The sequence below is a fragment of the Tachypleus tridentatus genome, chromosome 9, assembly GCF_004210375.1.
Source record: "Tachypleus tridentatus isolate NWPU-2018 chromosome 9, ASM421037v1, whole genome shotgun sequence".
NCBI lineage: Eukaryota > Metazoa > Arthropoda > Merostomata > Xiphosura > Limulidae > Tachypleus > Tachypleus tridentatus.
In genome coordinates, this window is record NC_134833.1 from 145,471,782 (window position 1) to 145,485,699 (window position 13,918).

Consider the following 13,918-nt stretch of genomic DNA (forward strand, 5'->3'; position numbering starts at 1 on the left):
TTTAAATTGAATATCATCTAAACAATCGGACGTCTCTTTCTTTGAGTGATTTAACTTGTTTTGTAAAGATGAATTTTACTATAGTTACTTGTTACAGATTCTACACCCAGTAAAACATAAAAAATTCTTAAAACATAAAATATTTTTGATTTTCTTTGTTAGGAGAAATCAATTTAATTGTATGGTTTGATTATAATATTTATTGTATTAAAACAAGTCTCTGTTTATGTCCTTTTTCCATCAAACAAATCTAAGACACAAAATGCTAAGCTAAACGTTTTTCATGCAATCAAAAATCCACGTTTTCTACTGGAAATGTTTATTTATTACTGACGCCTGACATGACCTAGTGATTAAGGTGCTTGTCTCGAAGTTTGCACATCACTGGATCGACACCCATCGTCATACATGTTTACCACTTCTACTGTGAAGGCGCTATATAATGTGAAGGTCAATCCCTTTTCCTGTGGAATAAATTGTAAGCAATTCAGAAAACAAACAGCCTGTTAATAACACATGATATACTCATGGTAGAAAATTTAAAAGTTTCTGGTTGTACTTTGCTTGGTATGGTAAATTTACAGCAAAGAAATAACAAATGTTAAAAATGATTCAGATGTAAAAGATGATTTCGGAATCAATAAGGATGTGTTTAATATTATTTATAACGTAACCACTTCGAAATTAATAAAACTATAAGAGTAACCCTAACCACTGTTTAGTGTTCAAATTTGAATCAAGGTGAATAATGTGAGACTATTATGAGCATCCGTGTAACTAAGGTTCATTATATTATGTTAGTATAACCGACGTGAGACAATTTGGGTGTTAAAATGACTGTTGAGAAACTATTACAGGTGTCATTGTGACTGGTGTGACTATTTTTATGATACAGACGTCACTGTGACTGGCTTGAATCTATATATAGGTGTCAGAGTAACGTGTACGAGACAGTTATAAAAGTTATGCACGTGACGTCATGCACCTGACAAGTTTGTTTATTTCACCATAGTGGACGTATTAACAAATTAGTGAAATAACGATGACCCCTATTTTCAATTAAATACTTACAACTAAATCGTGTCAATAATACCAATTGGTTGTGATGATGTTGGTTTAAAAAAAAACCGAGCTGACGTCGTAATTAACGTAGTTACAAACAAGTTCGTTATAATGTAACGGTCAATCCCACTATTCGTTGGTAAAAGAGTAGCCCAAGAGTTGGCGATGGGTGGTGATGGCAAGCTGCTTTCCCTCTAGTTTTACACTGCTAAATTAGGGACGGCTAGCACAGATAGCCCTCGAGTAGTTTTGAGTGAAATTCAAAAAACAAACAAACAATCCCACCACACAGTTACGATTATATGTATAGGCTAGTATGTGAAATATAGCTTTGATACACAATCTTTTGTTAATGTGTGAACTACTGGCAATTTAATAACTGTATTGGAATTAATATTTTTTATACCATTTTATTGTGAAACAGGATGAGTAGTTTACTAATATTAAAATATAACTTTTGTTATAAATTGTAAGTTTTGAGTTATTTTAACAAATTAATTACACATACATCATCAACACATTATCTCAGAAACTGTAAGTATAGTTAGTAGCCTCTGTGTGGTACTTGTTTCGTGATAAATATGAATATTTGTTTAGAATCATACATTAAAAACTTTACTAGTATATGGTCAATAAAATATAAATAAAATAGGCAAACAAGGAAATAACTTCCTATCTAGGCTGAAGGATGTGGTACTGAAGACAAAAATAACAACTTAAGTTTTACTTTGTATGTAAATCCATTAAGTAGCAAACCAAATTAACAATTACTAAATAAACACGCAAATATTACGACAATAGTTTTGGAAGCGTGTGTCTAGGACACCTGTTAACATCGATCAAGCACCTTTGAGCTATGTATGACCTGTCAAGCAAAGTCTAGAAAGCACAAGAAATGCATTCCTGATGCTTAGTCATACAGTTAAGTGATACAAGTCAAAATTACGGTCTATCTCGAAAGCAGTTCAGGGTGTAAGTAGGGACTTTATCCTTGGTATAGGTTATCTAAAGTGGGTGGAACACCTTCTTGTTGTTTAAGACTCTTCCATTCACGGCACTGCATACAGCAGTTTTCCCTTATTTGTGTACTAAAATAACTGTTTTTTTTGTAGCACTTGTTCAATAACTTTCCTTATTAGTTTCTGTATTTAATTAACTCATCCACTAAATATTAAAAGAGTGTCGATAAAAGATTAACAAAAGTGTACTGACTCTGAAGATCCAGATATGACTGTATCCATAGGCATTGAAGATCCAGAGATGACTGTATTCATAGGCGGTGAAGATCCAGAGATGACTGTATCCATAGGCAGTGAAGATCCAGAGATGACTGTATCCGATGGGGGGATGATATTTGCAACCACTTATGTAAACTGTTCAATTTGCAAATTGGTAATCTCTGATTACGTGAACCTGAAAGCTGTAAACATGCAGTCACAGAGTAATCTTGTTGCCACGATACTTCAAGGTTTCCATGTAGGTTTGTATAAGTGAGGTGTTGTGAACAGTTTTCAAAATGTTAATAGAATAGAGACAAATGTGTCACAAATTAACTGCCACATGAATTTATTACTGCACACTGCACAGTATAAAATATGGCCATTATACTTGACAAGGATACTTATAACTTTCATTGCATGAATTACGTTTTCAAATATTAATAAAATTAGTAATTACCCTTGATAACTTTATATCTACTGAAAAACTGTTCATGTTGTTTGATAAAAATAATTAAAATGTCTTTGCGAACTCTTGAAACTTACACATCAATGCAGTGTAGCACATGATTTTTCATACTTTTCATTGAAGTAAGATTCATTTAGTCCTCATGTTCCCAAACGTTGACCTCCTTTGTGAGGAGCTGTTTATGAATTCTTTCATAAGCTCTTCTATATTCATCTTGTCGACCTCATTTTTTGAGTGTGACAAACTACCACATGGTTGAGCCGGCATTGAGACATAGTTGATCTTAACCACGTCTTAAACCGTCTTAATGAAGAAAAGCTGCGTTCACATTGGCAGGTGAATACTGGATATACAAGCAAAATTTTCATGAGAAGAAACACTTCACTAAACATCTGCTGGTTTCTTTCATGCATTTTACAGTAAGCATCCTTCGCTCCTTTCAGAGATACTACTTTTCTTGTTCCATTGAACATGGGCAACCGAAACTGGACAGAAGTTTATAACCGAGTTCTCAATCTTGCCACATGTGATCATGTTCCGAAGTGCCAGATATTGCCTCAAGTCATTGTTTTCCGCATTGAAGCTAGTGGTCAGATGATCTATGGCTGTTTTCACAAATTCAAAATCTTGGCTTCTGTAGTAATCTCTAGCTGTTGTAGAATGGTGTGCTGAGCCATCACCTGTGATCCTTCTAGGGGGTCTGCGAATGCGTGGTAGTTCAATAGGCACCAGATCTAGAAAAGTTACCTTTTTCTCAGCTTCATCAAATATTTTGTTGAAATTTTCCTCAACTGAGCCATCAACAATCCTAAAACTATCTTTTCTTTCTCAAATCTATCCAGCAGACCTTGTGCTTTAAATGCTACATCTGAATTTTCACTTGCTAATTCAGGCAAAGAATCAACAATGTCACTGTAGTGATCATTAGCACATGTAATTGCAGATAGACGGCACAACCAGCGTGTTGGACACAGTGGGCGGATGCATTTAACTGGACCATTGTGGATGCCTGCCGATACAATATTTTCTAAGATTGTCTTGTATTTCCCTGACCTCTGAAGCAAGACACCAAGTTCGTGTACCCACTGGATAGAATCTCGAACACATTAACAAGTTTCAACTGCATGTTGCATTGTTAAACTAGCCTTGTGTGCTCCGCAGTGAAAAAACAAAGCTGAAGGTTGCTTCTCTTTTATTTTTGCCTGGCATCCACTGTATGCACCACTCATGTTAGCGGCTCTATCACAAGTTTGTGCTCTTAATCCTAACAGTGGTAAATTGAGTCTACTTTGTACATCAAGTAGAGTCGAGGATATTGTTTCACCAGTTGTATTGGAAACACTGTACAAACCTAGAAATATCTCATGGATGTCAAGGTTCTCATCTACGTATCGTACACATATTGCTTCCTGTTCGGCACCCGTAACACCTTGAGTGCCATCAACCATTAATGCAAACATTTTACTTTGCTACACTTTTTGTGCTATGTTCCTCAGTATTGGATGGCTGAACATCTCCACTGTTTTATTCTGAGCCTGGGGTGATGTGAATGTGGTTTTCTTTGACAAGTAGGCCGTCAGCTCAGAATCTTCCTCTTCCGGGAGCTTCATTACCTGAAGGAAGTTCCTCTCCGTATCAATATGTCCCCATAATGCTATACCTTGATGTAGTAAGAAACGTAAACTTATGAATATTTTGGCTAGACTTCTTTTGCATTCTTCCTGTTGCTTCTATTTTCCATCATGTAGCTTGACAGTCACTGGAGTTACATCAAGTGAACCTTGTTGAGATATAGCATACCTGTGCTGAGAGGAGGATTGGTGTTCGTTGAATTTCTGTTTTGCCTTTATCCAGTTCCAAAAACCGATGGATATGAAAGTATACTCGACTGGCCACTCCAATTATCTTGTAAAAAGGCCTCTATTTTCCGCCTTGGCACAATGAAAGCATATAACTTTTTGAGTCTGATTATCGAAGTGCAGCCATGAGAACTCATCAAACCACTTGCCCTGGAAGTTGATATTTTGAGATTTTGCTTTCTGTCGTGGTGTTAGTTGTGCGTCTGGATGATATGGCTTCCCACACCGTATCTGTGGAGTGTCAGATTTTTCATCACTGCACAAACTTGTTTCACAACTAACTGATGGTTCATGATGTGCAATAGTTGTACAAGCATTTTAAGACTCGACCTATGATGAACAAGATATTTCCTCTGCATGTGAGTTTCTATTTTTTTGCTTGAGGTTGTTGGATTATCTACATTGTCGCTTGTAGTACTAGTAACTGACTTGTCAAACTGTCTAATACCGGAAAGTTTCAGACTCTTGATTGCCATAATTGGAATCTGTTTCCCAGATGACTCAACAGGCTAAAATACAGTCTTTATTGAAAACTCTAACGTACAACGAACGAAGATAGAATAAAATGGAATTAGGACTGAACTGTACAATGTATTTAAGTCGAACGCGCGAACCTCATTGTGACTACCGAGCCGACAGACCGACTGGGCATCGCTGGGTCAATAATGTGTGCTAGTTACAACACAAGTAATTGCAAGTTTCTAGAAAAATTCTTAATTAATCACAAATATATTATATTCCTGTTAAAGCTCATCAAAAGGCAAACACGTTGTGATATATTGCCTGTAAGCACGTCTATTAAATAAAAACACCTAAACAAAAACTAGCAATACAAGTCGAGTAGAGGCTTCAGGCCGTTGAAATCGCTCCTTTTGTGTTCTAATTATGCAAGAAAATACAATATTTTTACTATCTATGATAAGAGAATATATTGTTCTTTCATCATAAAGCACTAGCACTTTATTAGAGGGCGGCGATAATCTAAAATTTCATGGATAATGAGGGCTACAAACAGAGGTCTAATGAGCCATGTTGTAATATTGAGGGTCAGACTAAAGGGAGCGTAGGGGGTGTGATGTAAGGCCCTCTGGATCCGAGAGGCCCGAAACTGTCGATAACTGTACACTAAACATACTCTATGGTCAGCGCCTTCGGCAGCTAAGGAGAGTAAGGCGTTCGACAATAAAACCGGTTAGACATGCATAAAAAACAACTGGCGTAGGAAAACCGCACAATGTACACATAAGATTGATACAGCTACAAGCTACAATGGCCTGCCGGATCGAGCTCACAGGAGTATACGCTTGAGAGTAATATTTTCTAATTTCATGCTCTGTTCAATCTGTTGTGATGAAAATTTAATTAATCTTACACTACGTACAAGACGTACGTAGATTCTGTGATAGTGATTGCACACCTTGCATGTATACTTAGGCCTACTGACTGATACTTACGAACTATCACTTTGATCGAAAGGCTTAGAAGCACGCCTATATTAAAGTTGTAAATTTCGGCTACTGAAAAAGCCTGCATCTAGGCATAATTATGCAATTCGATTGGTAAGAACACGAGAATCGCAAGAACAAACACACAATATGTAGGCCTATGATGCAATAAAACAATTCAACAGACAAAACTGTAGGGGGGATCATTATATGCACCACACACCCACCTAAAATAAAGGTGGGATGTATACCCCCATCCCCCCAGCATCTACGCCCCTGTCTAATTTGGCAAACTCTCTGTATACATGGTAAGTATTTCTGCTGACAGTTAATGATTCAATAAAGGAACATGAACATTGGACAGTAAATGTTGTCATCATTTCTGTGATCAAAATGCTACATACAAAGCTAGTTTTACTTTGCATGTAATACTATTCAGTAACAAAACAATTAACAATCACAAAATAAACAAACAAGTATTACGACTATAGTTTTGGAAGCGTGTGTTTAGGACACCAGTGAACATCGGTCAAGTTCCTTTCAGCTATCACCTGTCCAGCAGAGTCTAGAAAGAACAAGCAATGCATTCCATCCAAATGCCTAGTAGCACAGTAAAGTGCCCCAAATCAAAATTACGGTTTGCCTCAAGAGCAGTTCAGTTTGTAAGTTTGGCCTTTCACCTTGGTATAGCTTGTCTGAAAGTAGGGGAACACTTTCTCATGATTTATGACGCTTAAATATACGGCACTGCTAATAGCAGTTTTCCCTAATTTGTATAGTAAAATAAGCATGTTTTATTTCACCAATCATCAATAACTGTCCATATTTCTACCTGTTGCTAATTATCTCATCCAGTCAATATTAAAAGAGTGTCGATAAAAGATAAACAAAAGCATGCTTACTTTGGAGATCCCGAGAGCACTGAATCCATAAAACTTGTGTATCTGGGAGACATTTCGTAACTTCTCAGTATACATTACAAATATATCTGTTGACAGTTCTTAAAGTTATATTTATAAATTACATCAACAAAGATATAATCAAACCTTCAGAATTAGCAGTCGTGAAAGTTGGGTGCTTGTTGCAAGGAGAGAACTTAAAATTCTACTGTATGATAAACAAAGGTTTGTTGTATGTATTATAGTTATTTTGATAATTGTCTGGATTTAGGATACCAAAGTGGGAATTTCTCATTGGTTTTTGTTTAAAATTAGAACAAATTGATGACAAAGACGATTATAAAGTAATCCATATTGACTCTTTTAAAGTTAGAACAACTTGATGACAAAGAGCGTCATAAAGACCACCGCTATTGTCTCTGAAGTTAAAACAAATTGACGAGAGTTGAAGGTTGTAACTTCTTCATTATTTCTCTAAATCTTAATTATAGTTAACGACACATCTTTTATCAGTAAACTTATGCTTCTAATCTTTACTTTGTTCCACACATTTGTTTGATAATACTACTACCCTTACCCTTATTCTTCTGCGGTGATAAGCGAACGCGGACAGAGTAGACCAGTTGGTGGTTTTTGATCTACTGCACTACACGTGCAGAAGGGTGTGTTATTTTAAGTAAATATGACACCTAACAGAACATTTAAGTGTTACTTACTGGTTTTGTGGGTCATGTAAATTCAAATATTACGAAACGGTAATTCTGGCTATATACATTCAAATATTACGTAACGGTAATTCTGGTCATATAAGTTATGTACTGTATTTGACGTTTTTATGAACTGCACCTTCCTGGAGTTTAGGATTATATGAGGTTTTATTAATATATTTTAAACATGTAGTAAAAGTTTTGTGAAACGGAGAGCGCCTAGGTACGTTTCGTGTTCCAGAGATGACGTGTCCACTTTTGTCTCTGTACTGGTAGTCTCGTTAATAATATTAGCTAATGTATCTAATTATATTACTTTTAAATATTTATTTATTAGTAAATTTTAGTTATAGATTTTGTTTCGCATTATCAACTTAATATAAGTATTTGGGACTAACCTAAATCTCCTAAGCTGGTCTAGCCTGATGAGAAGTTATTGGGATTGAGGCCGAAAATGATACTTTTCATAAAAACGAACGTTAGAAAAAGACATAAAATTATCTATACTTATTAAAAGGTTTATTTGTTTTTTTAGATTCATTCGAAGAAGGTAGCTTGCTTTGATCTTAAGTTAATATTAATGTAATTTGTATATTGTTTGTATCATTAATAACAGTTAGCTTCGGCTGTTATAATCGCAATAATTAATATTTTCACTTTTTGGGCGACTTTTTTCTGAAAAAGCACATTTATGTAAGCCTTCAAAGTGTTATTTCAAAATACCTTAAGATACACAAAGAACAACACTGTTTTGAAGGATGCGTTTTGAATTCCAGTGTCTTACTAAAATATTTTCATATTTATTGAAAGTGTATCTAATTGGTTAGCATTTTGAGTCTCGAGTTATTTTATTTACAGGACTGGTTATGTAAAACTATATTATTCCTCAAAATGTACGAGTATAAATTGTATGTTCATAAAATGTCTCCTGCTACATTACAGGATCACAGTCTCTGTTTTCAGTAAGGATGCTCCGTTCAGAATTTAGTACTTGATACGTTGTGGTAAGTATTTGAGAATAATACGAATCTTATTTTATTTATTTGTTGTACCTAGCTATGATGGGTTTAGTTTTAAGCCTTAGCCACTTGACATCTTTAATTAATTGGTACTATATTAATTACTTAAAATAAATCTTGTTACATGGAGCTTAAACATCATACAACTATTGTTTAAGCAGTTTCAACATCATTATTATTACCATTTTGTTTTCATCCGTGTGTGTGTGCGTGTGTCTATCACCAATATTTTTCGAAAACAGTTGGGTAGATTTGAACGAAAGATAGTATACACTTGGACTATGACCCAACTTTAAAGTGATTAATATTTGGAGGGCCGATGTCAAAGGTAACAGCGAGCTCACGATAAAAAATCACATTTGTTGCCATGGAGACCGATTTTGTACATTACTTTTGTTTTATATTCTATACAAAAACAAACGGATTTGTTAAAACTTTGTAATCTTATGTAGAATATTATTACCTATTGTTCGTTGATGTTCATAACGACAAACATTCATACACATTTTCATATGTTTTAAGGACCAAATATGGTCAACGCCATTCAGGTACTGGTATTATTGTTTAAAAAATCAATATTGTTTTATTAATGACTGAATTAAAGGTATTGCGTTGAGCAGGTTACAAAATCATAATTTAGAATGCACTTAGTTACTGATAAATTTAACGCCATCCTTTTATTTCGCTCTAAAACATCCTGTACTTATCAATCTGATTTAGAAACATTGTTGTGGAGCAGCACTTGGTTGAGTGAGGCCTGTTTCTTGGAAAAATAACGCCGTCCGGTGGAGAGACCGTGGTAGCGCCTTCGCCAGCCTCCGGACGCCCGCGTTCTGTATACTTCGTCATTTGATTATCGTCCGTAACGAATACATTGGATATAGATGAGTCTCTAGGGTAAAAAATGTAATGACGCGAGGTTAAAATATAAAAACAAAATTACTAAAGCAATCTTACACTCCATCATTACGAAATTCTAAAATACGTATAGAATAACTAAAACCATAAACCTCTCCTTCTTCTCATCTGCTGGTATTTATACAACTCGTTTTTGATAAATTCTAAAAGCTCTGAAATTGCGCATGCTCATAAATATCCCGTAGAGAGAACAGTCCGTATGCATTGTATGATAGAGGGAGGTAAAGTTAATTTCCGGCCTCTTTCCCTATACATATGTTCCTTACTATTTGCATATTGGGAATATTCTCTAAACAGTATTATAATTATCGTTTTTTGCGCTATGTACGGATGGCACGGACACTAGTTTTAAATTAATACAAAACTCATCTAGATTTTCTGATCCACATGTCATGAAAAGGTACATATAGTGTCTTACCGTTATCGCTCTTTTATAAGAAAGATACACTTTCTATTAACTTATAGAGCGAAATCGTAGACACGAGCTTTGACCATTATGTTTATTATAATACTATCTTAAAGTCTGGAATCTATTAAATACATTTTACAACCAACTAACCCTCGTATACCATCTTACCAAAATAGTAAAGAAACATACACAAGGAAAAACCAAATCACAGCTCCTTCGACAACTAGAACTGGCGACTGAACTTAAAAAGAAAAACAAAAAAGATTGAAACTGGCAAAACATAGGGATTAAGATTTTGTATTCATAAAATATTGTAAATTATTCATAAAAAATATTTTAAGGTTGCCTGATTTAAAACTATAATGATTCTAATGAAATTCCGAGATAGCTATACACAAAGTAGGTGAGTTCTTTATATCAGTCATCACTTAAATAATGTCTGATTTGAGATTCAGTAAAGGAGAAAGGATTTCAAACACTTTTAATGTTATGTAATTAATAATGTATGTTCCATTATTATTAATTACTCCTTGCCAACGATTCACAAGCTTCTTCCATAAAATTGTTGGGGTTTGGAGTAAAAGAATGTAGAGAGGGTAGTTTTTAGATGTTTATGTGTTCCAAGCTCTTTTCTATCAAGAAAGTTCTGCAAACTTCAGAAGAGATGAGAATCAGATGGAGCAAATTCTGGAGAATAAGGAGAATGATGGAAGTTTTAACCAGTCTAGCTCTTCGATCTTTGCAGATGTAATCCTTGTTGTATGGGGCCGTGCATTATCCTGGTGTAACACAACACCTTTACAATTGACCAAAACAGGCTTCTTATCTTTTAGTGTAACATTCAAGCGCACTAACTGTTTTGACAATAGAAGTCTGAAGTAATCCTTAGATTGAGTGGCACCAACTCAAAGTAGAGCACACCAACGATATCCCACCAAATGCTTAACAAGACTTTCCTAGGGTCTAAGTCCATTTTGGGCTGTGCTTTAGCCAATTTACCTCCACTGATCCATTATCTCCGGCACTTAGAAACTGCTATAAAATATCAATTTTTTCACATCCAGTCACTAACATGTCCAAAAACGGTGAGTTACGTTGACGAGAAGACAGATAAGTACAAATGTCCACTCTTGTTCTAAGGTTGGCTTCTGTCAAATCATGGGGAACCTTACGTTTTAAGAGTTGACATTTTTCCAAGTTGTTGCAGATGACGGTGAACTGTTGAATGGGTTGAATTAAGCTTCTGTCTAGTTCTCCAACTGTAACAGCACAATCTTCATCAAGTGCACCAGCAGAACGTCAGGAAATAAACTCAACAGGACGACCTGAACGTGGTGCATCACTTAAGGTGTAGACACATCCATCTTCATAAGAGTTTATTTTATTAATGATCTGAAAAGTGGAGTTGGTTTAGGTTCTTTCATTTGTCTGGACAGGTGTATACACGTCTTAGTATATATTGTAGTCATTACAACCTTCTAAACAGAAAGAAATGGTGATTTTCTTCTGTATTAAATTTTGGGACATTACTAATGGGTTAACCTGATATAAATGAATTATTTTCTTTCTGAAGTGTTCAGTTTTCGGTGAAGTGGCATATCCTTTTATATCTTTGAATGGTTTGATTCCATTTTTCAAATTTATTAGCTAGTTTTACCTAGCTTTTGTGTTTAGTGATTTTTCGTATTTGTTTAGGTTAAATACTGAGTACAATATTTTGTAGGTTACATATTTTAAACATAATTTACGGGACATAAAATGCAAGCTCACATTATTTAGAGCTGTAATTTTTATTCTAGAAAAATATGATACCGGACTTAAGTGTTGTAAGTCCAAAAATTTACTTACCTAACCGAGGGACAATTACACATTGGACAAATTTGTGTGATATATAAAATTGAATGGCACAAATTGTGTTATTCTAGTTGAGAACAAGCGTACGACACTACCAACATACATGTATTTGAAACTATAAATATAGTCATAATGAAAATATCTTTAATTCGCTAAAGCAGTGGAGTTCATTGAGTCAGTCTCAGGTGTTCGGCGAAGGTCAAAACACGCACACTGTGTGTGTGTCCATTCCGTTCATTCCACTCGTATGATTCGTGACGCCATGCCCACTTGGTTTGTTTGTTTGTTTCTTTTGGAATTTCACACAAAGCTACGGGAGGCTATCTGTGCTAGCCGTCCCTAATTTAGCAGTGTATGCCTTGAGCAGGGGTTCTTAACCAGGGGCTGCGAGGATGCCCATGAATAATTAAAGCAAATTTATACTTTTCCATAAGAGTATGCTTTATATTTCTCCTAAGAAGATACATTTTTGCTTCAGCAGTGTTCCGAGATAAAGTTAAACCTAAACCTGATTTCCTAATGAAGTGGTAAAGTTGCATCAGATTCCAATACAGGGTAAACAAACGGGTATGTCATTTGGATAGACGAGGAAGGGACGCGTACAGGACACGTGCGCAACACGGAGAGAGAGGGAGGTTATCATCACGTCTCAGTCCACACCACCCATCCATGCCATCAACACGTGAGTTATGGTTTCCCTGTTTCAATGTGTTTTTTTTTTCTGATGCATAACAGTAGGGTGGAAGATTGGTTATGTATTATTTCAGATTTTGCTTTCTACACATTTATTTAAATGAGCGATGGGTTGTTTACATAACATACATTATCATTGTAGCAGTGTAGCCGTTACAATATTTTCATAGAATGTATTGTCATGCCTACAAATCTACTGATTAAACCAGGTATTTCAGTCTCTCCATCACATATTTTAGAGATAATTCATAAAAAAAAAAAAAACACCTACACATGAATGTGTTTCTTTTCCAGATTTGTCTGCAGTATGTCGAAGAAACGAAAGTGGAATGACGAATATGTCAAGTTTGGTTTCACCTGTACTACAGAGAAGTATGGGACACAACGTCCACAGTGTATCCTGTGCAGCACACTCTTCTCTAATGCGAACTTAAAGCCATCAAAGCTTGATGAACATTTCCAGAACAAACATGGTGGCAGGGATGCAGGAAATGACATTGTGACATTAAGGGTCAAAAGAGCTAGGTTTGATCAGGTTGGCACATTGCCGACTTATGGATTTTCGCCAACAGAGAAACCTTTACTGCGTGCTTCTTATGAAGTTGCATACCAGATTGCTAAATCAAAGAAACCCCATACAATTGGTGAGGAACTGATCAAGCCATGTGCCCTTGAAATGGCAAAGATTGTTCTCCGCAAGGAAGCTGAGAAGAAACTCCAACAAGGGTCTTTGTCAAATGATGTAATCCATAACCGAATCATCGACATGAGTGTTGACATCCTGGAACAAGTTGTAGCTGACTTCAAGGCTAGTCCAGTTAAGATTAGCCTACAAGTGGATGAATCAACAGATGTATCCAACTGTTGTCAGCTATTGGCAGTAGTTCGTTACGTGAAGGAGAAAAAGTGGAAGAAAGTTTCCTTTTCTGTCAGTCCTTAAAGACAACTGCACAAGCTATAGATGTGCTTAACAAAATACAAGAATTTTTCTCAAGAAACGAACTTCACCTTGACAAAATTGGTTCAATATGTACAGATGGTGCACCAGCAATGCTGGGCAATCGTTCTGGGTTTGCTGCATTAATGAGGAAAGAAGTTCCTAATCTGAAAATCACTCACTGCTTTCTTCATCGTCACTCTCTTGCAGCAAAGACATTGCCCCCAGATCTCAAGAAAACTCTGAATATTTGTGTCAAGGTTGTAAACTTTATTCGCAGCCGAGCTTTGAATCATCGATTGTTTCAGTCACTTTGTGAGGAAATGGGTCAGGAACACACTGTTCTTTTGTACCACACTGAAGTGAGGTGATTGTCACGTGGTCGTGTGCTGTTTCGCGTGTTTGAACTGAGAGGAGAAATTCATCAGTT

The 13,918-nt window shown here is 35.8% G+C and overlaps 1 protein-coding gene across 1 annotated transcript; it reads left to right on the forward strand.

The window, feature by feature from the left end:
• Positions 1-2,289: 2,289 nt before the first annotated feature.
• Positions 2,290-13,859, forward strand: LOC143227517 (protein FAM200C-like). Its single transcript, XM_076458958.1, has 4 exons — positions 2,290-2,430; positions 10,645-10,751; positions 12,846-13,404; positions 13,494-13,859. Exons 1-4 carry the CDS (start codon positions 2,290-2,292, stop codon positions 13,857-13,859), a joined length of 1,173 nt encoding a protein of 390 aa, XP_076315073.1.
• Positions 13,860-13,918: the final 59 nt, after the last annotated feature.

Bases quoted from the DNA above. Each gene is read 5' to 3' on its own strand.
- LOC143227517 (XM_076458958.1), top strand. From the start codon at position 2,290: ATGACTGTATCCATAGGCATTGAAGATCCAGAGATGACTGTATTCATA. The intron at 2,431-10,644 runs GTAAACTGTTCA...TTTTCTATCAAG, and splicing joins TGATATTTGCAACCACTTAT to AAAGTTCTGCAAACTTCAGA. The intron at 10,752-12,845 runs GTAATCCTTGTT...TTTCTTTTCCAG, and splicing joins GCTCTTCGATCTTTGCAGAT to ATTTGTCTGCAGTATGTCGA.